The sequence below is a fragment of the Haliotis asinina genome, chromosome 14 (genome assembly GCF_037392515.1).
Source record: "Haliotis asinina isolate JCU_RB_2024 chromosome 14, JCU_Hal_asi_v2, whole genome shotgun sequence".
NCBI lineage: Eukaryota > Metazoa > Mollusca > Gastropoda > Lepetellida > Haliotidae > Haliotis > Haliotis asinina.
In genome coordinates this window covers 11,727,002-11,749,767 of record NC_090293.1, presented here as the reverse complement: position 1 = coordinate 11,749,767, position 22,766 = coordinate 11,727,002, and the positions used below count along the sequence as shown (strand labels likewise).

The 22,766-nt window shown below is 38.6% G+C and overlaps 1 protein-coding gene across 1 annotated transcript in view; it reads left to right on the top strand.

Annotated features, from left to right (window-relative positions):
- The window catches only part of LOC137261897 (phospholipase A and acyltransferase 4-like), a 60,063-nt gene that overhangs the window by 5,114 nt on the left and 32,183 nt on the right, over positions 1-22,766 (top strand). Inside the window, exon 2 of the mRNA XM_067799704.1 lies at positions 14,176-14,269. Within this exon, the coding sequence (XP_067655805.1) occupies positions 14,176-14,269 (94 nt within the window). The remainder of the gene's footprint in view (positions 1-14,175; positions 14,270-22,766) is intronic.

Below are 22,766 nucleotides of genomic sequence, written 5' to 3'. Positions count from 1 at the left end.
CATAAGATAAAACAACGTCGAAGTCAAATTTAAAGGCAGTTAAAACCGCATGCTATAAGGTGAGTACGTGTTTGGGGATATATACCTACAGTCCCAGGTATGGTGATCCACCTTCTGTTGTTGGCGATTTCTAGCCTGTTTTTATGTCCAGATAGTACCATACGTTTTTCCTTTGTTCACTAGTTTTAAGTGTGATATTCTAGTTGTTTTACGATCCTTTGACCTTTTTAACTCACATATTTCATTTCAGTATCAAATATATTCTCGTCACGATGTGGCTGAAATATTGCCGATGTGATATTAAATTGTAACTCGCTCAATATAAACCTACACTTGTCTAATTGTCGTCATTCACTTGATGGCTAGTTAAAGGTCACATGCAACGTAAAACACAACTATGCATATTCTGATACTTTTCGGTATGCACTTACAGAAACAAATCATCAAAAATGCCAATTCAACCTATAAAGTTGAAAAAAACGCGATGAAAATAAGCCCGCAAATCGGAGTTAAAAAGTTTCACTAATTTTTCCCCAGTGCTGAAGGAAAAGGTGGTTTCAGCACCTATGCTGCGCTGCGGCCATTACGCATGTGCAGTGAATAGGTTCGCGGAGCTTGAAACAGTATGCCTACCCGGAGAATGAGGTCGTGAGCAGTTGTCTAATCTTGATTGTGTACATAAACAAGTAAATTATCAACTCGTTACATATATAAACATGTTGATTGTGATTAGCAGACTCTGTCACAGAGAAAACTCAATGTCTGGTCATTGGCACCTATATGTCTGCCTGTCTGTCTACAAATGACAACATGCAATGCACAACTTCAATTACTGACCAAATTTGAAATTAACACCTATCGGGCTTATAAGCCATCAACAAATAGTCGGCTAAGCGTATCGGCAAATGAACCAGTGGCCAGTGACAAGGCGAGTGCACACCAACCAGCCCTGACTGGGTTCGGCATCGCGGCTGCTTACGATGGTGGCAAACCCAAGTACAAAATATTGCACTTTTAATTTGAGATTATACGCTTATAATCTTGTTTGTTTGGTTCTTTTACAATCACCAATGCATTATACATATCATGAACAAGTGAATGGGCGATCTTTTGAATTTATCTTCCCGTTACTAGTAAGCTAGGTGCGCTGATCCGGACGGTCCAACCTTAAACTGATAGCGCATGTCGTATGCGCGATGTGAGCCATACGTGTTACTATAACACTTAGAGACAGTTAACCAATATAGCCTTCACCTTCACCGGTAACGTTCACGCCGGTGCATGGACAGTGTATCTTTTCCCTTTTACCATGATCTAGCAAGTGTTGTGTCCTGAAATATTGATTCCGACTTTCTCTGAAACACCTGGGATAGTCATGACTGCTTATATTGCTAGAATACCGAGAAATAGCAGTTCGAAGGGAAGCGGTGGAATCAGCTGATCACCATGTTTTGTCGGTTTGTTGACGTTTCGCAATCGGTAATTTAAGTTTGGCACTAAATGTCTCAATATCACACATTTAAAACTGCGGTGTATTTTCACTTATATGTACTCAAATCGCTTTCGTATTACGGTCGATGTGGCTGCATTCATGTAACTCACTGCGGCGAGGAGCTGATGGGGTGCGCAAAATGAGAAACACAGAAAGTCATCTTACGTAAATGTCATCAGGTCATACAAGATGGGATTGAGATTTTTGACAACACAAATATTTAACAGGTAGAGAGAGAAGTGAGAAACAACGGTCATGTAATTGTAAGGTAACAGTAACGGACGAATTATGTCAATCATCACCTACATGTAACCATGTAATTTAAAATACGATATACTTGGACATAACTAAAATCTACTTTTTATGTCTGTAAGGGTTTGTGATGCATGAAATATAAAATGGATACAGTATGGATAAATAATGCATAAAACACTGCAACTTTCTACCTCATTTTAATTATCCTGAATTTTGAGTATAAGTCAAAATGTTTTGCTTTTTTCTTAATTTTTGATAAAAGCTGATATTGTATTTATTAGACCTAGCTCATCATACTTTGTTAAAATAAAATGATTTTTCAAATTCTAATACAAATACGTAAAAAAGTCAGAATCTTTTCCCAGTTTACATTGTAGCTGCACTGTACAACGTTGTATTTCGATCTGATTTTGTATGATGACGCATGTGTGCTTTAATAATAAATTACAGAATGATGCACGACTTTATTATTCAGCCATTGTACATATTATCTGTTAAATTTGTAAAAATATAAATAAATGCATAAACATATCTTCATGGAATAATATGGGGTTAAATTCGAATTATGTCATAAAAAACATATTTGATTTTGTTAATTCCTAACAAACCTACATAAACTAAAGTGTTTCTAATAACTGTAGAGTGAAATTCAGAAAACAAAGTTAAAGTTAGATAATGTATGGTCTGTCATGCGAAATCTTTGTCAATATATAGTTATCAAAACAAGAAACATATGCAATTCTATATCATGCACATCCTCTTGGGAGTTCAGAATTACTTGGTCTTTGTTGAGACAAATTTCTGTAAATGAATATTTATATTAAGAACTTCACGTTGTGTTAATGTTTTTGTAAGAAATGAATCAATAAATTCATATAATATAATATGACTCACAAAACTGACTGATGGACTTATTTCACATGGGGTAAATATTTTATTGCCATATATAATGGCTGGTGGTTCTGATGCAACTGAATAACTGCGTGGATAATAGGCCTATCGCACTATAGAATTATACAGTAGTGTCAGAATTTAATACCAAAATGGATTCATATGAGTGAGGAACAGCTGCTCAAAACGTAATAAATATATTTCTAACTAATTTATAATTGTTACATTCTATGACAAATTTCTTCAATTGTCAGGGATGTGTAATAATCACAAATTGGCGGTAAGACTTTCCAGGGGATATGGATAGTCGTTGGTTGAGGTGTATCTCCAAGTATCTCTGATTGTTTACATTGAGATCGGTGGTTGTATGGGAACTATTTGTAGAATTTTAATGCGGCAGTTGTTAATGAATTACCGATGGAAATAACATAGGGGTTGATAACATATAAAAAGAATTGTCATTGATGCTACGACACCCAAGACTTGCACTGCCTCGTGTTCTGTCATAGGAAATGCGGTGACAATATAACGATTTTTCTTTGCGTTTTCCCTCTTTATCTATATGTGTCAGTTTGTACTGCACTTGGAAATTCAACAAACGATGCCTTTCTAAACCCCTAAATCAAAGCGAAACATGCGTCAGTTAATGGCTTTTCGTCGTAAATGATCTTTTGTTTTCAATGAAGGTGACCACGGCAACGCGTTCGCTGGGTTCTGTTTTTACATGTAGCAAGTTGTCGCAGCGAACTTTGAGTCCGGAACCAGACCGGAAGTGAGAGTGAGTGAGTTAATATTTAACGTCACATCGGCAACATTGCAGGCATATCGTGACGAGAACATTTAATACTGAAATGAAATATATGACTATTATAAAACCTGTCAACGAAGAACAGTAAAACAACTAGGAAATCACAGAGTAGAATATAAAACTAGTAACTATACCTAAAACAATTTATCTATAGAGGACAATACAATATAAAAATGGGCTATAGATTGCTAACAATTGAAGGTAGATCACCATACTAGGGACCATGGGGACTTACAGTACTTTTGCTACCTGCATGGACCCTAGCTGGATTTACATCATCCCCTCAGCCGTCAGCAATTCGGGAAATCTAGCCATTCAGTAAAAGGACACTTATTCTAGGATTAAAAACATGGAAAGTTTTAATTTACTTTGAATGTTTGTGGACTTACGTACCCTCTCAGGAGGACAATAATTTTACGGTACTTCAAACACCTTTGAGGATACAGCCACTAACAAGCACAGTTACGAATTTAAACTTCCAATAATAAAAAGGTATCTATTTACAATTCATTTAATAAATCTAATTCTTTTAAAAATGCAATGATTAAATGAGGACTGATATTAGTAAAAAGGTCCTTCATACTACGTGATTTAAAATAGGTATCCCTATCCCTGATGGAATATTCAACGCAATCAAGCAAGACATGCTTGACCGTGATTCTTTCATCACAAGGGATACAAAATGAAGGATCCTCACATTTCAAAAGGTATTTAAGCGTACGTCTGATGTGGCCAATACGGCATCGTCTCATAATGACCTCTTCAAATCTGGACTGAGAACCCAAGTAGGAATAACCAATATAGGGTTTTATTTCATGTAATGTATTGATGCCTACCTGGGTGTCCCACTTCTTCTGCATCAGATCACAGATATAAGATCTAATGTTAGCTTTATAATCAGAGTATGGAATAAGAAGTACACGTGGTGCCACAGATTTGTTGAGTGCTGCAAGATCGGACATTGCGTTACCGGAAATGCCTACGTGGCTTGGTAACCAACAGAAGACGATGTCGTATTGGCCAGTAGCAAGATTATTATACAATTCAATAATTTCTATTAAAAGTGGATTTTTACAAGAAATATTTTAATCGCCTGAAGGCAAGAAAGAGAGTCGGAATAGATTATATACTGTTTATGTTTAGGGTGTCTTTGAATATATTTAACAGCCGTTAGTATTGCGTTAGCTTCAGCTGTAAAAATAGAACTGTTGTCTGGTAATCTAGAAGATATTGTTCTGGATCCAATGACAGTGGCACAAGCTACTGCGCCACCGTCCTTGGACCCATCAGTAAATAAGGATTTATAATTGGTATATTTATGCTTTAGTTGATTATATTCTTGTTTATATTGTGGTCAATGTTAGGTTCACTTGGGGCCTAACCAACTGCCAAGGAGGAGAAGAAAGAATACGGGAGGGAGCTATGTTTTCCAGCTCGATGCCGGCAACAGAAAGAAAGGGTTTAATTCTATGTCCTAGAGGCGGGACAAGAGAAGCTTTTTTGTTGTATAAATCAGAAAGGTGATTGAAAACACAGTTATATGCAGGGTTAGATTCATTAGAGTATAATTTAGTAATGTACTGTAAAGCTAACTTAATACGGCGCTACTCAAGAGATGGTTCATCAGCCTCTTGTTATACAAATCTTCATAAGGAGAATTAAAGACACAGTGAATTTTATACGGCGTTGTGTAACAGATGGTTCGTCTGCCACAGCGTAGAGACTGTCAATAGGTGAAGTTCTAAAAGAACCAAGACAAAGTCTTAGACCTTGCTGATGGAAAGAATCTAATAGTTTCAGGTTGCTTTTGCAGGCTCCTAAAACGATGGAGCCATAATCAAGTTTTGAGCGGATCAGTGATCTATATATGTGAAGGACGGTAGTCTGATCCCCTCCCCACTTTGAATTAGAAACAACCTTTAATAAATCGAGTGCCTTCAAGCATTTGGCTTTAAGGGATCTAATATGCGGCAAAAAGGTCAAATGTGAATCAAGAATAAGTCCCAAGAACTTAGCCTCCTTGACAACTTTGATAGGGGTGCCACTTAGAAAGAGTTCTGGGTCTTTATGAGGTTTATATTTACGGCAGAAGTGTATACAATTAGTTCTTGATTTACAAAATTTGAAGCCATTTTCAAGACACCATTTATTTATTTTGTTTAAACATAGCTACAGTTGCCGTTCAATAGTACGCATATTTTTCCCACGACAAGAAATATTAAAATCATGCACAAATAACGATCTATCAATTGAACCGTTTAAATCTTTTGATAAACTATTTACCTTTATACAAAAAAGTGTGACTGACAAAATACTGCCTTCTGAAACACCCTGATCCTGATTGTAATGATTAGACAGGGTAGAACCCACGCGGACTTGAAATTGTCTGTCATTTAAAAATTTGGCTATGAATTCAGGCAAACGACCTCGCAAACCGAGGTCATGTAAATCTCTCAAAATGCCATATTTCCAGGTTGTCATATGCTTTCTCAAGATCAAAAAAGATAGACATAGCGTGTTGTTTATTAATCAGTTCTGAAAGACCCAAGACAAAGTCTTCGATCTTGGTGGTGGACAGAATGTAAAAGTTTTAGGTTGCTTTTGCAGGCTCCACCATAGACTATGGAGCCATAATCAAGCTTCGAACGGACAAGTGATCTGTATAGGTGTAGGAGGGTAGTCTGATCACCTCCCCACTATGAATTAGACACAACTTTCAATAAATCAAGTGCCTTCAGGCATTTAGTTTTTAGGGATTTGATATGCGGAAGAAAAGTTAAATGTGAGTCGAAAATCAGACCTAAGAACCTGGCCTCCTTGACTACTTTGATGGGAGTGCCATTTAAGAACAGTTCTGGGTCTTTATGTGATTTGTATTTACGACACAAATGTATGCAACTAGGTTTTGATTTTGAAAATTTAAAGCCGTTTTCAAGACACCATTTATCTATTGAATTGAATCAATTGAATCATTTAAAATCTTTGATAAACTGTTGATTTTAATACTAAATAATGTGACAGACAAAATACTGCCTTGCGGGACACCCTGATCCTGATTGTAATGATCAGACAGGGTTGAACCCACTCTAACTTGAAATTGCCTGTCATTTAAAAAGTTGGATATAAATTGAGGCAAACGGCCTCGTAATCTAAAGTTATGTAAATCTTTCAAAATCCCATGTTTCCATGTCGTGTCATACGCTTTTTCTAAATCAAAAAAGATCGACACTGCATGTTGCTTATTAATTATGGCATTCTTAACAAAAGATTCCAAACGCACTAGATGATCGACAGTACTTCTGTTTTTACGGAAACCACATTGTATATCTGTTATAAGGTTTTTTTGTTTCCAAGTACGAAACAAGTCGATTACTTATCATGCGTTCCATGGTCTTGCAAACACAGCTTGTTAATGAAATCGGACGATAATTGGATGGATCCGTATGATCACGTCCAGGTTTAGGTATTGGTACTACTATAGCATCACGCCATGAAGAAGGAAATTTGGTATACACTCATCAGCTATGGAATTCAGTTCATCAGCAAAACATTTAATAGCATCAAGAACGCCAATAAAACGTTCAGGTCTAAGTTTTTCAGCACACAGTGTTCCATATAAAGCCCAGTTAGCCTTTTTAAAATTGTTGATGGAGGAACATCAGATGGAATTACAGCTTTTAATATAGTAAGAAAATGGTCACTTCCACAGAGGTCATCGTGGACTGACCATTCGAATTCATTTAGTAGTTCTGAATTTGTCAGTGACAAGTCGAGAGCAGAATAAGTCCCTGTACCAGGGTGTAAATATGTGCTGGAGCCATCATTATAAATACATAAATCATTGTCAGAACAAAAGTCCTCCAACAATTTACCTGTAGTGTTTGTAGTTACACTACCCCAGAGTGGGTTGTGTCCATTTAAATCTCCCATTATAATACAGGGCTTCGGGATTTGGTCATATAGAGCTTGAAGATCAGTTTTGGCATACGCCGAAGACGGCGAAATATAGAAAGAGAAGAGCGTAAACGCAACATGTAAAGTAATTCTCACTGCAACAGCCTGCATATTAGTAATAAGTGGAACAGGGCTTTGAATAACGTTTTGTCTGACTAGAATGAATAATCGGCTAGTAGCCCTATCACCCGGAGGGGAAAAACATTGATATGCATTAAAATGACGAAGGTAAAATGTATCTGTTTGTTTTAAATATGTCTCTTGGAGACATAACGCTGAAGGTGTAAAATCTTGGACTAATAGCTATAATTCATGTAAATTAGTCCTCAGTCCTCTGCAGTTCCACTGTACACTATTATTGGAATAAACTATCTTTTGGGGGGATTTATTATTACCCTGCACTCATTTAGAGGGCGACAAGCTATGTGCCCTAGAATGGACGTTTTCAGAAACGTCCATGTCTTCAAGAGACCCATATTTGTTGAACAATTGAATTCTATTTTGTGCCCCTTTAGGACCTCTGCCACTTTGTTGTTTTGAAGCATCAGGCTTAGGCTTAGGTTTACTTTTAACAGTTTGCTGACTATCAGCTGTCGATTGAGACTTCGAGTGTAACTGAGATGATGATTTGTGATCAGAAGAAAACTTTGATGTACTAGGAAGTGATTCCTCAGTCTGTGATGATTATAGCAGGGTGAAAAGCTGTGGAGAATCGCAATTTACCGAAGTCAAGGTAGTTTGGCAGGCTGTGGATGATTTTGTTCTTTTAGAGCTAGACTCAGATGATGTTTTTGCTACTGTAGCATAACTTTCTGGAAGATCAGATCTCTTTACCAGTTTTTTTCTTTACCATTTGCTCTTTCCAAATAGAACACTGTTTAGAAAATGAAGAATGGTCGCCTGAGCAGTTGGTGCATTTTTTTAAATCACTGTCACAATCTTCTGTTGTGTGTGTTTTCTCACCACAATGAGCATACACAACAGACAATGTGCAAGTATGTACACCGTGTCCATATTTCTGACATTTATAACACCTTAGCGAGTTGGGGATGTAAGTTTCAACAAATGGGTTTAATCCCTTTGGTCATGTTCAGAGTCCTGTGTGGAGTAACTGAAACCTGGACTCCAACAAACAGCTCAGTTGACAACAGGTTGGTTGATTGCTGTTTCCTGCTACATTCTACAAGTAGGGAACCTGAACGCAGTCGTCTGATATTTCCTACCTCACCTGCGATGCCATGTATACCTTTGGATACCGCAAATGGGTTTAATTTGAAAGATGATTTGTCTCGATCACTAGAAATCGTGGCCAGTATTCAACGGTCGGAATAGTTTCCGTAGCAGTCTTCTCCACATTATTGTTTATTTTACCTTGGCTTTCCGTGTTGCTTACGTGTTAATGTTGAAATGTTTTTAAGTTTCTATTTTCGTTTCCTATTTTCTGGCACTCTTGTAGAATGTTATTTATTGGGTTCAAATGGGTTAGTAAAATTGTCATTCGTATCCGTTCTCATACCTCGATTTGTTTCAACAGTTCGCCATTACTCGCCATTACGTATCGCGTGATTACATGTGGATGCATATGTACACATGTGTCTGAACAGAAGGGCGGTTCTACTTCAATCATGGCCGAGGCTGTGAGTAAAATATTTACACAGTGCCATGGCTGTGTCATAGTTGAAGTATAATTTAAGGTGTAATTTTGTACCACTGTTATGAACTATGCAGCCTAACGTTAATGGGAAGAATACCATGCTTAACTGAGTACCAGGTAGTATTTTAATATAAGCGAGGCATCCAGAAAAAACATTGGTTGTAATGTATGGTGTGATATACGGTTTTTATTCAAACAGTGATTGAGTGAGTTAAAATTTAAAGTCACTCTGGGAATATTTCAGCCACATCGTGACTAAAACTGTAAACACTTTATAATTTTAATCGATAAAATACATCGCGAAAGAACAGAAAGCAACGGGTATATCACAGTTAGCATGTAACGTATATATATTTTGGTACGTTATGACAAGAATGGGCTATAGATCGTCTGCAACAGAAGGTAGATGACCATACTAGGAATCAATGGGACTTAGCAGTACCTTTACTGCCTTCATGGTCCATAGCTGGATTAACACAATCCCTGTAGGTGCAGGCGATTGCAGGAAACTTTAGTCACGCTTTAAAGTAGCAGAAATACCACGTTTGAAAATCTTGTGAATATACATGTACTTAAAAGTTTTGAGACTGGCGGACCCCCTTTTTCAGAGAGAGAACACACTTATGTAGAATGCATGAATGACGTAGAACCCATTGCCTTTACAGGTTCTTATCGTTTGATAAAATATAACTTTCAATTGAAATATTAAGATGAAATGTCACAAAACTGTAAGTAAACTTCTAAACCAATACTCCGCCAAAGAATGTATCTAGTGTATGATGAGCAACGTCAACGTTTCGTTGTGCTTCTGTAACTGATCATAATTTGTGCGTATGATTTCTGATCCGATTACTGATATGCACCTGCTTAGGACACACGGTGTTCATCCATTATGAGGAAGGGAGAGCCTACCAAATGAATGTGAATTGTGTTGTGAAATCCAAGATATACAATGAGTGCATTTCACCCAACACGGCGAGTACCCATGGCCAGCTATTAGAGGTGGCGAACGGAAGACGAAAGCCAGTTGAGAATATTAAGCGAGAGCACCCATGTTTATCATAGTTGGGCTGAAATAAGGTACATGATGATAAATACGTGACAAGGCGCGCACGTAGGACTGAGTAGCCGATACGGAGCCAAACTGTGTTACTAACACCAATGCAGGAAGTTAGACTGATTCTTCATTGTCCACGATCTCGTTGATTCGGCCAAGGTTAGCCACATGATCTGTCCACATCTGTCAATGATGTGGGTCCATCTTCCTGATCGACCATGTCTGTTAGGTTTTAGAGATGCAAGTATTACTCTGTGTGGTGTAAGGTCATATTGTCACACGTACACAGACTAACTTAAGATTCACCGGGGGCAAGAATTGTTAATTGACATTTATACAAAACGTTAGGGATTAAGGATAAAGATGGAGTACAAATATTGTTTGCTGGAAGTATGAGAACAGAAAAAAGAGATAGATCTCGGTGCATTTGGGGATACAAAAGAATTCGGTATTTCTACTAATGAAACATTTTCATGTAGTTTACATTGCAATAGTAGCTTAAGTCCCGTTTACACAATCGAAATGAATCAAACGCCTATGACCCAGGTCACAATTGATAACATTTGACTGACGTGAAGTAGGCTTGAGTGATTGCCAGTTTCTCGGAAATGGCTAATTCATATCTAAACTGAGACAAACATGACTCATAATGTTTGCTGTATCAGTTATTTTGAGGCACATGCCAGTTTTAAGCAGTTTTTAAAATACTGAACTTTATAATTACGACAGAAATCTAGCAAATTAACTACATGTAGTATGTACAATGTGTACTGGGGTGAGTTTAGCAATATTCCAGTGATATCATATCGAGGGACAGCAGTAATATTCTTCACACACTGTGCCCAACTGGGGAATTGAATCCGGGTCTTCAGTGTGAGGCGAATGCTTCAATCACTAGACGACACCACCGCCTTAATTATGTACAAATTTGGGATCCATATGCCACAAACCATATTTTATTACAAGGTTTCAGTTGATGTTTACCTCTGTTATGGCTAACCGTGCGGCCTCAAGTAACTTGGAACAAGAACCTCTTTCATCGGTTTTTGGCCGGGAAAGTCAATTAGACCATGAAACTGTGTCGACAAAGCCCAATTTCACGAGCTTGAGTCATTTGCTGTACTGTAAATGGCATTTCTGGGTATGGTTGGTAGGCACAATAGGTCCATACTATACCTTGTCTCTGACCTTCGATTCCCTGGGTGACTTAGTGCTGTTGGCGCTGATGACATTGCCACCAGGGTTTGTACGCTGTAAGGTCCTCAAATGGCGGTCTTTCTGTGCAGGTGTCCGACGGGGCCTGCCTACCTGAACAGTCTGTTGGTAATCCTGACGAAGGTTCCTCTGGAGCAATCCAAGGTTCTTGCAATATATGTGATCCACTGGAGCGCCCATTTTCAGCATCCCAATGGCCCTCTCTAGCTCTGTTGAAGTTAACCTGTAAAGTGGTATTCTGCTGAAGTACGATCTACCCTGCACAGTCAGTTAGTTTTATGCAATGCATACACATGCAATTTACCCTTTATTACGAAACACATGTATTTTGCTGTTTTCAGTGCAAAGCCAACAGGTGCGCATGAGTGGTGCTGATCGTCACGCAGTACCTGTTACGACCGAAACTGTATATATTTTTAATTTATCTGTTTCACGGGGTTGTCTGACAAGTGAGTTTGTTAATATATATATATATATATATATATATATATATATATATATATATATATATATATATATACATTATGTATGTATGTGTGTGTGTGTGTGTGTGTGTCTGTGTGTGTCTGTGTGTGTGTGTATATATGTCAACCAAGAACAGTGAAACAACTAGAACATCACAAGCAGCATTAAACTAGCGTGGGACGTTATCTGGACAATAGATAATATGAAAATAGGTTATAGAGCAACTATACCAGCAAATGAAGGTAGATCACCATCCAAGGGGACTTATATTACTTTATCTACCTGCATGGATGGATTTACACCATCCCCTCAGCCGCTGGTGATTATGGGAAATGTTAGCCTCAATAAATATACAAGAATACTCCCTCTATAACTCCTGGTAAGTTTAAATTTACTTCAAAAGTTTTTGGACTATAATTTTTCAATACTTCAACCCCCTTTGAGGGTACAGCCACAAACAATCTCAGTTATTACTATAAACTACCAATATTTAATTATATACAATTCAGATAATATATCTAATTCTTTTACAAGTGCAAAAATTAAACGAGAGCTGCTGTTAGTTAAAAGATCCTTCATAGTTCGTGATTTGAAGTTTGTGATGGAATATTCAACACAATCAAGCAAGATTAGTCCAGCAAGATTTGTTTGACCATGATCTTTTCGTCACAAGGGATACACAAGCAAATATCCATGTGTATATCTTATGTGGCCAATGCGACATCGTCGTATGATAACCTCCTCAAATCTGGACCCAAGTAGGTGTAACCAACATAGGGGTGTATTGCATGTAATTGCACCAGGTCACGGATGTAAGATCCAATTGTAACTTTACAATCTGAGTATTGGGGGTGGGGGGGTGTTCGAATGGTAGAATGGGTGGACCAAGAGTAGGGAATTTTGAGTATCCCGTGGCATTGAATGAATCGCCATCGCGTTACGGTATCAAAGAGAAAAACAACCTCACCATATCATCATGAGGCATCTGTACCAGCCCGGTGAATTTGGAGGGGAGAAACATCAGCCACAGACCCCGTATGGTCCATAAAAAACGTACCACGCCGATTGAGTGGACATCAATGACGGCGAACCGAATTTGTATTACTTGCAAGACAGACCAGGTAGAAGATCCGTCCGAGAGGAGTTAAAAGTCGTCCCTTGCGGTGTGGTATTGCCCCCTTCTTACAAAATGAAATTGTCTGCATGTCTCATTATCGGGGTGACGCGTCGGGATGTCATCCATCCACTGCTGGCTGAACAGAGGCAGATCTCGGACAAATACATCAGCGTCAGACAGCACCGTGCCATGAAACTCTGTCAGGAGCCACACTATCGAACAAAGTGACCCATTCGAGGAAATCACCTAATGTTTCTGCCGATGTGACCTGAATCTGAAACAGTATTTCAGTTTTTCACAACCTTGATATCAGCTTGATATCGGCGAAATGTCCAAAGCGATTAATGTCTATGGTACTGGGATTCGAACCTATGAATATAAATATGGGATGTGACCATAAACACAACTCTGCACAGCAAATTGTCCCGCCTTGAATGACAGTGCCACCGTATGCCGTGATTACAATGAATAGTAGCGCTAATTATTTGTCTTGCTGCTAAAACACACTTGATCGGCTAAATACATTTTCAGTAGATATAAGAACAGAGCAACAAAGAGAGTTTTACATTCAGTTCAAGAAAAGCAGCCCCGTTGCCCAAGCACCGTGTAATTTTATAAAACCTATAACAAAAGACCACTGAAGTGTGAAACAGAGTGTAATATTTTCTATGCATGCGCACCGGTAATAGAAAATGGCGACAACGCGACTTTCTTTTGTCACATTGTCGTGTGTCGCGTTATAGTCAGTATGTTATAATGTATACAATACTCATCATGTTAATGAAAGGAGGCACGTGACAATGCAACAACACAACATTTCATAAAAATGTCGCATTGTCGCATATCGCGATGTAGTCCGTTTTTGTACTTTTTTGTACACATATTAGATAGTCCGACATTGCGACGACGTGACATATTTTGACCTTGAGAATCGTTGCTGTGTCATGTGTCGTCGTTTGGAATAGAAAATGTGACATGTGACATCATGACAATGCGACAAATAGGCGAAATGTCATGTTGTTGGATTGTTCCATTTTGGTTAATTTTGCCTCATTTTACTTGTATTTAAGAGGACGACAATGCGACAATACGACGATGTCCCTTCTCGGATTCCATACTTTCTTGTAGCCGTGAAAAGGTTTTGTCACCGTGATCATTTAGGATGGTGAATGGGCGTTTTCTTGACCAATCAAAGTACAGATTATGACGTTAGTTTGCTAGTTTGTTCCTGAACCATCTGATGTTTAACTGATCCTTTCTCTTGTAGGTTGTTTATCGAGATTCCAACCAAGATGACATCCAGCCAGGCGACTTATTAAAGTTCCAAAGAGATGGCTTTTTTCATTTTGCTGTATACATAGGTAAGAGGCATTTTCAATAATTTACCAGCAGTTGAAATGAATCAGGCACAGAGACTTACTTGATGCATCGTATCACAAATGCCTGGATCGACCCTCACGATGTAAAATGTACAGAGGTATAGAAGCAACGGTAGGGCAACGATGAAAAAGTCTTTTAGTCTCATTATCTCCTACGTAGAAGATACTATCTCTTATGTAGTACTTAATATCTCGTAGGACTTGAGTGAGTGAGTGAGTTCATATTGAACGTCACATCGGCAATATTTCAGTCATATCGTGACGAGAACATTTAACACTAAAAATGGAATATATGTACCCTATAAAAACCTGTCGACGATGGACAGTAAACATACTAGAACATCACAGATATAGATATAAAATTATTATGAAAAACTAAAACATTGTAACTAAAGAAGACAACACAATATAAAACACGGGCCATAGATCGCCAACAACTGAAGGTAGATTCTAGGGACCATAGGGACTTACAGTACCTTTGCTACCTGCATGGACCCTAGTTGGATTTACACCATCCCTTCAGCCACTGGCGAGTGAGTGAGTGAGTTGATATTTAACGTCACATCGGCAGTATTTCAGCCATATCGTGACGGGAACAAAACACTAAAATGGAATATATGTGTATTATCATAACCTGTCAACAAAGGACAGCAAAACAACTAGAATATCACAGAAAATATTAAAACTTGTGACTATATACCTAAAATAATTTATCTATAGAGGACAATACAATATAAAAATGGGCTACAGATTGCTAACAACTGAAGGTAGATCACCATACTAGGGACAATGGGGACTTACAGTACTTTTGCTACCTGCATGGATCCTAGCTGGATTTACATCATCCCCTCAGCCGTCAGCAATTTGGAAAATCTAGCCATACAATAAAAAGACACTTATTCCACGACTAAAAACCTACTAATCTAAACTACCAATCATTAAAATACATCTATTTACAGAGTCGCAGTGCTCAAAATTCTACCATGAAATCGATTTCCTTTTAAAAAAACAATGATTAAATGAGAACTAACAGTTGTAAAAAGATCCTTGATAGTCTTGACATTGAAATACTTATCCCTTGTGATAGAGAATTCAACACAGTCAAGCAGAATATGCTTGACCGTAACTCTCTCATCACAAGAGATACAAAACGGAGGATCTTCACCTTTCAACAGGTACGTATGGGTATATTTTGTATGGCCAACACGACATCGCCGCATGATTACCTCTTCAAATCTGGACTGACAACCCAAGTAGGTACAACCAATGTAGGGTTTTATTTCATGTAGTTTATTGATACCTACTGATGGTTTATTGATGGGTGTCCCACTTCTTCTGCATCAGATCACGGATATACGTTCTAATGCTACCTTTGTAATCAGAGTATGGAATAAGAAGTGGTGTCACAGATTTGTTGAGTGCTGCCTTGGCAGCAAGATCGGCCATCATGTTACCAGAAATGCCTACGTGGCTTGGTAACCAACAAAAGACGATGTCGTACTGGCCAGCCGCATGATAGATTTTTAATAGCCTGAAGGCAAGACAGAGAGTCTGAATAGATGATGCATTGTTTATATTTAGGGTGTCTTTGAATATATTTAAGAGCCGTTAATATGGCGTTAGCTTCTGCTGTAAAAATAGAGCTGCTATCCGGTAGTCTAGAAGATATTGTTCTGGATCCAATGACAGTGGCACAAGATACTGCGCCACTGTTTTTGGACCCGTCTGTGAATAAGGATTTGTAATTGTTATATTTGTTTTTTAACTGATGATATTCTTGTTTATATTGTAAGTCATTTGTTTCTGATTTTGTAAATGATGTTAATGTTTAGTCAACTTGTGGCCTAACCAATTGCCAAGGAGGAGAATAAAGAAGACGGGAAGGCGATATACTTTCCAACTCAAAGCCGGCAGAAGAAATAAATGGTTTAATTCTGTGTCCTAGAGGCGGAACAAGAGAAGACTTTTTGTGATACAAATCCTGATAAAGCGGATTGAATTCATTAGAATATAATTAGTAATGTATTGTAAAGACAATTTTATACGACGTTGTGTAAGAGATGGTTGGTTCATCAGCCTCTACGTAAAGACTTTCAATGGGAGAAGTTCTGAAAGACCCAAGACAAAGTCTTAAGCCTTGGTGGTGGACAGAATCAAGTTGCTTTTGCAGGCTCCACCATATAAGATTGAGCCATAATCGAGTTTCGAACGGACCAGTGATCGATATAGGTGTAAGAGGGTAGTTTGATCCCCTCCCCACTTTGAGTTGGAAACAGTTGCAGACACAGCTAGTTAGAGATACTGGTCTATAATTCGATGGATCTGTATGATCCCGGCCAGGTTTTGGGATTGGGATTACAATGGCATTACGCCATGAAGGAGGAAATTTTCCAGACAGGTCCATATGTTATCAAACATGTCTAAAAGTGTGACAAGGCATGGCTCAGGTAAGTGTTTCAGTAACTGGCAATGTATATTATCATCACCCGTTGCAGTGTCATGAGCTTGCTCAAGAGCAGTATGTAGCTCATGTAATGAACACACTTCATTATAATCTTCACCGTTATCTGATTCAAAATTAAGTTTTGTCTTTTCCTGTTGTTTCTCAGGGACATAATTTGCTGATGAATTTTTGGCAAGAGTTTCGCCAAGTTTATTTGCAAGTTTACATTTGTCCGTAATTAAATCTTTAAGATGGTGAATAGCCGATTCTGAGCATTTGCCTTTTAGTCTCTGAATCATGTTCCACACTTTCGACATAGGCGTGCGTGAATTGATTTTGGAAATATAGCGCCTCCAAGACTGCCGTTTGTTTTGCTTGAAGGTACGACGTGCCTTCGCATTTAGTATTTTAAATTTATTTAAGTTATGGACAGTTGGGTGATGACGGAAATATTTCTCTGCCCTTTTCCTTGCTTTCCTAGCATTCTTGCAGTCTGCATTAAACCATGGCTTCCGTACATGTGGAGCTGTAGAAGACCTTGGTATACACTCATCAGCAATTAAAGTTAAGGCGTCGGAAAACACCTGAATAGCATCAGTAATGTCACTGAAACATTCGGGTCTTAGTCTAGATGTGCATAAGGTTTGAAATAAGGACCAATCTGCTTTGGAAAAATTCCAGCGTGTGTGAGATAGAAAATCAGTAAGAGAAGTTTCTGATAGTATCGTTGGAAAGTGATCACTTCCACAAAGGTCATTGTGGACTGACCATTCAAATTCATTAAGCACAGTACAGTCTGCAAGAGACACATCAAGAGAAGAGTATGTGCCGGTTGCAGGATGCAGGTAAGTATTCGAACCATCATTGTATATACACAAATCATTATTGGAAATAAAATCTTCTAGTGTTTTTCCTTTAGTGTTAGTATTTGTACCACCCCAGAGTGGATTATGGCCATTACGGTCACCCATGATAATGCAGGGAAGTTGATCATAGAGAGCTTGAAGATCAGACAAATGGAGTGTGAAAGAAGGTGGAATATACAGCGAGCATATTGTAAAGGCGATATGAAGAGTGAGTCTCACTGCAACGGCTTGAAGATTAGTTTTAAGTGTTAGTGGGCTATGAATAACATTCTGCTTCACAAGGATTGAAGATCCTCCAGTGGCCCTGTCACCCGGAGGTGAGAAAGAATGATATGTATCGAAAGGATGTAGATTAAAATTATCTGTCTGTTTCAAATACATTTCTTGCAGACAGAATACTGATGATGCCAGGTCTTGAACCAAAAGATGTAATTCATTAAAATTTGTCTTTAATCCTCTACAGTTCCACTGTACTGTATTTCTGCAGAACATTACCTTTTGGGTGGGTTGATTGGGGATCTACCTCGTACTTTCTTTGAGGGCGACAAGCTATGTGCCCTGAGATGGGTGTTATCACACACTTCCATTTCTTCCATTGAACCATATCTATTATATAATTTTATCTTATTTTCTGACCCCTTAGGAGCTCGATTTGGTTTAGTAGCCTCTGTTTTTGCTTTGGATTTGGTTTTGACATTTTGTTTTTCACTTCCTTCCGACTGAGCTCGAGACTGACGAGAAGTAGTCGACTCGATCTGCTGGATAGTACGTGGTGCTATCTGAGTAGAGAGATCTAGAGGTTCTGGATGTTCCGTATTCACCTATGTCAAGTCTGTCTGACAGGAGTGTGATGAAGTGATTACGGGTGTAGTAGTGCCTTTCATGAAGCCGTTTCGGGTGTTTTGGTGATAGAGGCATATGTTTCCGTCTGTTCGGAGGACAGTACAATCTTTTTGCCTCAGCAAAACTGATGTTTTGAGAAAATTTGATCCTGTTTATTTCCATATGCTTTTTCCAAACTGGACATTCTTTCGAAAAAAGCCGAATGACTTCCTTGACAGTTGGCACATCTTTTATAGTTACTATCACAATCTTCTGTTACATGTGTATTCTCACCTCAGTGAGCACATGTAACAGACAATGTGCCATTAGAAACGCCATGACCGTATTTCTAGCACTTAAAGCAGCGCAGAGGATTTGGAATGTATATATCAACATTCATATTGCAGTAACCTGCCTTTATTGACTTAGGAGGATTTGGAGCCGAAAATGAAAAGAGGTAAGTGCTTGTTTGAACAGTTTCATTATTTCTTCGGGTTGTAAACCTCTTGACATATGTTACTCCTTGGTCCTTCAACTCAGAAACTATATCAAGCTCAGTCATATCTGAAAGGAGGTGGTCACGGTCTCGGAAAATGTCCTTGCTCGTGTTCAATGTTCTGTGAGCTGAAACCAGAACTTGTACTCCAATGAACACATCAATTGATAACAAGTTTGTCGCTTGTTGTTTCCTGTTACATTCAATCAACAGTGTACCATTTCTCAAGCGCCTGATGTTTTTTACTTCTGCTATCCCAGAGATTCCTTTAGAAATGGCAAAGGGATTGAGTTTCATAGGAGTCTTATCAAGAGTCTCAATAACTATAAACCGTGGCCAATAATCAACAGATACAGAGGGTCGTTCCTGGTCATCATTTTCAAGTGGACGTTTTGGGTTTTTTTTGGTAGCGATTTGGTATTCCATGGTTGAGATTGAATGGTTCACCATCCGAGCTCCCCCACTGTCATACAGACAGTGCTCATCACAAGTGGGTCTCCGACTTGTAGCACCAGGGATACCCGAATGGTATACTCCAGTGGAAAAAATAAATAATTCTACCAGATTGGCCCATGAGCCACCGCCTTCTGGGTATAGGACTCTAGGCAAAATACAAAAGCGAAATAATGTCAAATTCAAATACATATTTTTAAGCCAAGTCATCTCACGAAACATTTTCTGAAGTGTCCGAAATTGTGTATCAAAATATGCATACACAGGGCTTGGCATGACCAGCTGATTGGTTGAACCGGGCCCATTCAACCACCCGTCCAGGTGAAGTTAGGGTTAGTGGTGTCTTGAGCAATAGGAACACTGGTCCTGCTCCCATGCCCTCAACCACCAGGATCCCCTCCTCCACCGACACAGGGCCGCAACCCACGGCAAACGGGTTGGTGGACCAAATATCCGCCCGTGTCCACAACGGGGGTGGCGAGCTCTTAGCGTTACCCAGCACTCGCCACGGGTGCCGCCACTGAGTGTACGAAATACTAGCCAAAATTAAAATAACAAGAATACTACGATTAAAAACCCTGGTAGAATTAAATTTACATCGAATGTTTTGGACTTACGTACCCTCTCCGGAGGACAATAATTTTGCAATACTTCAACACCCTTCGAGGCACTAACAATCTCAGTTACTAATCTAGACTACCAATAATAAAAAAATATATATATTTACAATTCATTTAACAAATCCAGTTCAATTAAATGAGGACTGATATTAGTAAAAAGAGCAGTACGTGATATGAAATAGATATCCCTTGTGGTGGAATACTGAACAATCAAGCAAGACATGCTTGACCGTGATTCATTCATCACAAGGGATACAGAACGGGGGATCCTCACCTTTAAACAAGAATCCGTGTGTATACCGCGTATGGCCAGTGCGATATCGTAGGTGTACCCAATATATTGTTTTATGGCATATAATTTATTGATACCTACTGAGTGTCCCACTTCCGCATCAGATCACGGATGTACGTTCTAATGCTAGCGTTGTAATCAGTAAGAAGTGGTGTCACAGAACTGAGTGCTACCTTGGCAGCAAGATTGGCCATGGTGTTACCAGGATTGCCCATGCGACTGGGTAACCAACAAAAGACGATGTCATAATGGCCAGTAGCAAGATCATTACACAATTCAATGATTTCTATTAAAAATGGATGTTTGCAAGAAATATTTTTATAACCTGAAAGCAAGAAACAGAATATTAATAGGTTATATACTGTTTATGTTTAGGTTGTCTTTGAATATATTAAAGAGCCGTTAATATGGCCTTAGCTTCAGCTGCTTTCTTATAATCTAGAACATATTGTTCTAGATCCACTGACAGTGGCACAAGCTACTGCGCCACCGTTCTTTAACCCATCTGTAAATTTGGATTTATAATTGCTATATTTTTGTTTATATTGTTATTCATTCGTTTCTGATTTTTTATGTTAATTTTAGCTCAACGAGTGGCCTAACTAATTGCCAAGGAGGAGAAGAAAGAAGTCGGAAAGGAGCTATATGTTGTAGCTCAGTGTCGGAAGCAACAATACATGGCTTAATTCTGAGTCCAAGAGGCGGAACAAGGGACCTTTTGTCATACAGATCCTCTTAAAGGAGATTAAAGACACAATTAAGTGCAGGATTAGACTCATTAGAACCTAATTTTGTTATGTATTGTAATGATACATTGTTTTATACGACGTTGGTAGAGAGGAGCCTCATCGGCTTCGACGTAAATATTGTCAATAGGAGAATTTCTAAAAGAACCAAGACAAAGTCTTAGGCCTTGGTAGTGGACAGAGTCAAGTACTTTTTGGTTCCTTTGACAAGCTCCGTTATATACGATGGAGCCATAATCAACTTTAAATCGCACCAGTGATCTATATAAGTGAAGGAGGGTAGCTTGATCCCCACCCCATTTTGAATTAGATGCAGCCTTAAATAAAAACCTTTAATAAAACGAGTGCCTTCAGGCATTTTGCTTGAAGGGATCTAATATGCGATAAAAAGGTCAAATGTGAATCGAAAGAAAGTCCCAAGAACTTGGCCTCCTTGACCACTACGATTGGGGTGCCACTTAAAAATAGTTCTGGGTCTTTATGGGGTTTGTATTTACGGGAGAAGAATTGTTTTTTGTTTAGAAACTTAAATGCCGCCTTCAAGGTACCATTTATCGGTTTTGTTTAAACACAACTGCAGTTGCCGTTCAATATTATGCATATTGTCCCACAACAAGAAATTTTAAAAATGATCCACAAATAGCGATCCATCAATTGAATCGTTTAAAACATTTGACAAACTGTTGAAAAGTGTTACAGACAAAAAACTGCCGTTTGGAACACCCTGATTCTGATTGTAATGATCAGACAGGGTAGAACCCACGCGGACTTGGAATTGTCTGTCATTTAATAAGTTAGCTATAATTACAGGCAAACGACCTCGCAAACAGAAGTCATGTAAATCTCTTAAAATGCCATATTTCCAGGTTGTGTCATATGCGTTTTCAAGATCAAAAAAGATAGACACAGCGTGTAGTTTATTAATTCGTGTGTTTTTTAACAAATGATTCCAAACGCACAAGGTGATCGACAGTACTTCAATTTTTATTACGGAAACCACACTGTATATCTGCGATGAGGTTATTTGTTTCCAAGTACCAAACAAGTCGATTATTTAGCTTGCGTTCCATGATTTTGCACAGCTAGTGAAATCGGACGGATCCACATAATCACGTCCAGGTTTGGGTATTGGCACTACTATTGCGTCACGCCATGAAGAAGGAAATTTCCCTGACGTCCAAATATCATCATATATATTTAAGAGTGTTTCTAGACAGGATTCTGGAAAGTGCTTCAGGAGTTGATAATGTATGTTATCAGCTCCTATAGCAGTGTAATAAGCTTGATAAAGAGCAGTATGGAGTTCATGAATAGAACATGTTTCATTATAATCTTCCCCATTTTTGAATTGAAATTAATAGTTTTCTTATGTTATTGTTATTGTTTTTGATACTGCTGGAATTTAGATACATGATTAGAGGAGGAACAGTGTTTAGCGAGAGGGTTTTTTTTTTCAAAGAATCTGGCTTCGTACCTTTCAGGAGCTGTGTAGAATTTGCTGTAGACGAGATGATGCATCACGATCAGAGGATGTTTCACAATGGCTTCGAGACGTACTAGGAACTGTTGTTTGGGTAGATATTGCAGGTGGGAATGTTAGAGGAGATTCAGTTTTAACCGAAGTCAGACTTGCCTGAGAGCATGCAGATGACCGTGTCGTTCTAGTGGTTGCTGCTTCTGACGGTATTCTGGTGATAGAAGCATGGCTCTTCTGAGCTTTGAACTAGTTTTTTCTTGCTTC